Here is a 2343-nt window from a genome sequence, read left to right as displayed (position 1 = left end):
ATTTTCCCATACCCACCAGACTTCTTCAGTGATGACCCACTTTTCACAGAAGCGGGCATGATGCCAACGTGAATTCTCTTATGTATAAGAACTGTCACATTAAATGAGGATGCTTATAAGATAACTATGCTGTAAGGAAGAGCGCAAGTCCAGGAACCTCAGCGCTGTTCTAGGAGGGTGGGGCTGCTCGTGGGTAGAGATGTTTCTTACTCTCTCAGTTGACTGGGACCTGTGAGCATAAGTGCACTGTAAGCAGTGTTAGGAGAGGAGGCCAAAAGTAGTTCTGTGTGTGTGTGTGTGTTGGTCATGGGTTTCCGCTCAGGCTCCCTGGTAATGACAAGTGAGCTGACTGTCCTAGAAGGTGAATGAAATATCCAGAGCTTGAACTCTTGAACGGGGTCCCCGGAAGCTAGGAGAATCAGACTTCCAGAAAAGAAGCATCTCACTTCCCCCAAATAATACAGAAGACCCGTGAACGATGGTGTAGAGCATGACTGAAATATTCCAAATCCAGAATTAGCTCAAGAAGCCTCTCACATGGGTCTGTAGATCTGTTTGAAATCACTGTTGTCTCCACACAGCCGGAACTCAGAGAGGCCCTCAGGGCGTGTCAGGCAACGCGTGGTACTTCAGGGCCTGCAGCCCTGAGTTCCCACCGGGCCTCTGTGAGCTCCCTGAATTTCAGTCATTTAATCTCTGAGCATCTCAAATTCCTCCTCTGGAGAAAAGAGAACCGAAATTATACCTTGCTCTCAGGGTTATCATGAGAAATTAGTGTATGTGAAAGCCTTTTACAACCTAGAGCCTTAATCATGAATAGGTGAACGGGGAGGGGCTATCTCCTACCTGTCCATCAAGGATGCTCCCTGGAGTCCCTGGGGAGTCAGGATCTCCGGAAGAGCACGTGGAGCACCCACTGCACTGTGCGCATGCGCCCAGCTCGAACCAGCCCCTCCCGTGGTCCCCAAGGAGCCTCGGACACACAGCTTCCACAATTTTATTGTGTCTGGGGGCATCAGCCAAGCCTCAAGGCTTTTCGTAGCCCGTGGGCAGAGGGTTGACCCGGGGATTGTGGAAAAAAGTGTGGTTGCCGTCTCCCCATGAGAAGGGCTGTGGAGAGAGAGGGAAGGGGAGCGAGATGTCAGTATGGGGGTCCCCATCCCCTGGCTCACCCGCCTGCTCGCGTCCGCAAGAGGTCGGTGTACCTTGGTGCGGATCCGGAGGTGATGGTAAGGGATGAACGCCGGGCGCTCGCGGTGGCCCGAGTGGAGCCAGGAGTTGAGGGTGCAGAGGGCCACGCTTGGGAGCGCCAGCCCGAAAGTCAGGAAGCGCCAGGTGCGGGCTGCAGCAGAGGGTGGGGGAGGAAGCCAGAGGTGAGAGAGAGATAGGAGGGTCGCCAGGACGCTGGAAGGCCCCAGGGGCAGGGGGTGAGGGGGAACCGAGGGACAAGGTCAGGAAGCCACAGGGTCAGGCCCCAGCTGCACTCACCTCCTGTCCCACCATGGTCTCCCTTGGCCGCACTGGCCAAGCCCCGACTCAAGGACTTCAGAGGCAAAGCCATGTCGATGGCAGAAGCTGGGGACAAGGGCACTGTCCTTTCCTTCTCCTTCAGTGAGGCCTCGGTTCCCCTCCCCTCTGTTCCTGCCAATCACCTGTTGAGTCCCTTGAATGGGTGGCTATTTTTAGGGGGTTTCTATATTTGAAATGAGGCCTGACTGGCAAGAGGTCTTTCTCTCCAGGCAGCTTGCTTTACTGTGCCTCTTATTTTGGTAAGGGGACATTTAAGGTACAATACGCCTTTCTTTTTATAGTTGGAGGGAATTATTTTGCTCAATACTCTAGACCCAGTGATTGGCACAGAGTAGGCCTTTAATAAATATTTGTAGAATGAATAAAGTGTCCTTTTGAATCTCAGGTTTTTTTCAGGTGTATACTGTATAATAATTTGTACCTTAAATGATCTCAGTGAAGTTTAAGTAAAGTAACAGAGGAAGTTTTAGTAACTTGTTGAACAGTTAAATGTTATATATAGTATTGCTAAATTATTCTGGGGCCCTCACTGAACTATAATGGAATTCTTCCTACAGTCGCTTTTTCCCAGTTGGACTTTGGAATTGCTCCTGAGAAGACGGGGACCCTGTTACAGTTACTTGATTTCTTTGTCCACACTCAGTCCAACTCTTAAACCCCCTCCCTACTCAAGATTATGGCTCTTGGTAAAAACAAAAATGAAGAGTATTTTTACCCGAAAAGGTCCTAGGTGCCTCTCTCTCCCCTCAGAGTTTTGCTGGTCATCACCAAACAATTCCCTGGGGATTCCCATCCCTTAGTCTCACCCTGGAA

At 50.7% G+C, this 2343-nt stretch overlaps 1 protein-coding gene across 1 annotated transcript; it reads right to left on the bottom strand.

The window, feature by feature from the left end:
• Nucleotides 1-981: 981 nt before the first annotated feature.
• Nucleotides 982-1648, bottom strand: COX6A2 (cytochrome c oxidase subunit 6A2). Its single transcript, XM_005886964.3, has 3 exons — nucleotides 1489-1648; nucleotides 1206-1342; nucleotides 982-1110 (listed from the first exon to the last, which is right to left on the bottom strand). Exons 1-3 carry the CDS (start codon nucleotides 1559-1561, stop codon nucleotides 1027-1029), a joined length of 294 nt encoding a protein of 97 aa, XP_005887026.1. The 5' UTR covers nucleotides 1562-1648; the 3' UTR covers nucleotides 982-1026.
• Nucleotides 1649-2343: the final 695 nt, after the last annotated feature.

Source organism: Bos mutus, chromosome 25 (genome assembly GCF_027580195.1).
Source record: "Bos mutus isolate GX-2022 chromosome 25, NWIPB_WYAK_1.1, whole genome shotgun sequence".
Taxonomy (NCBI): domain Eukaryota; kingdom Metazoa; phylum Chordata; class Mammalia; order Artiodactyla; family Bovidae; genus Bos; species Bos mutus.
Note: the sequence above shows the minus strand (reverse complement) of the source record. Positions and strands in the feature narration are given on the sequence as shown.

What these genes read in the sequence shown, in the direction of transcription:
- COX6A2 (XM_005886964.3), bottom strand. Translation starts at nt 1,561, where the DNA reads ATGGCTTTGCCTCTGAAGTCCTTGAGTCGGGGCTTGGCCAGTGCGGCC. An exon ending in AGACCATGGTGGGACAGGAG is followed by an intron (nt 1,343 to 1,488) that starts GTGAGTGCAGCT and finishes CCTCTGCTGCAG; the next exon opens with CCCGCACCTGGCGCTTCCTG. An exon ending in ACCTCCGGATCCGCACCAAG is followed by an intron (nt 1,111 to 1,205) that starts GTACACCGACCT and finishes CTCTCTCCACAG; the next exon opens with CCCTTCTCATGGGGAGACGG.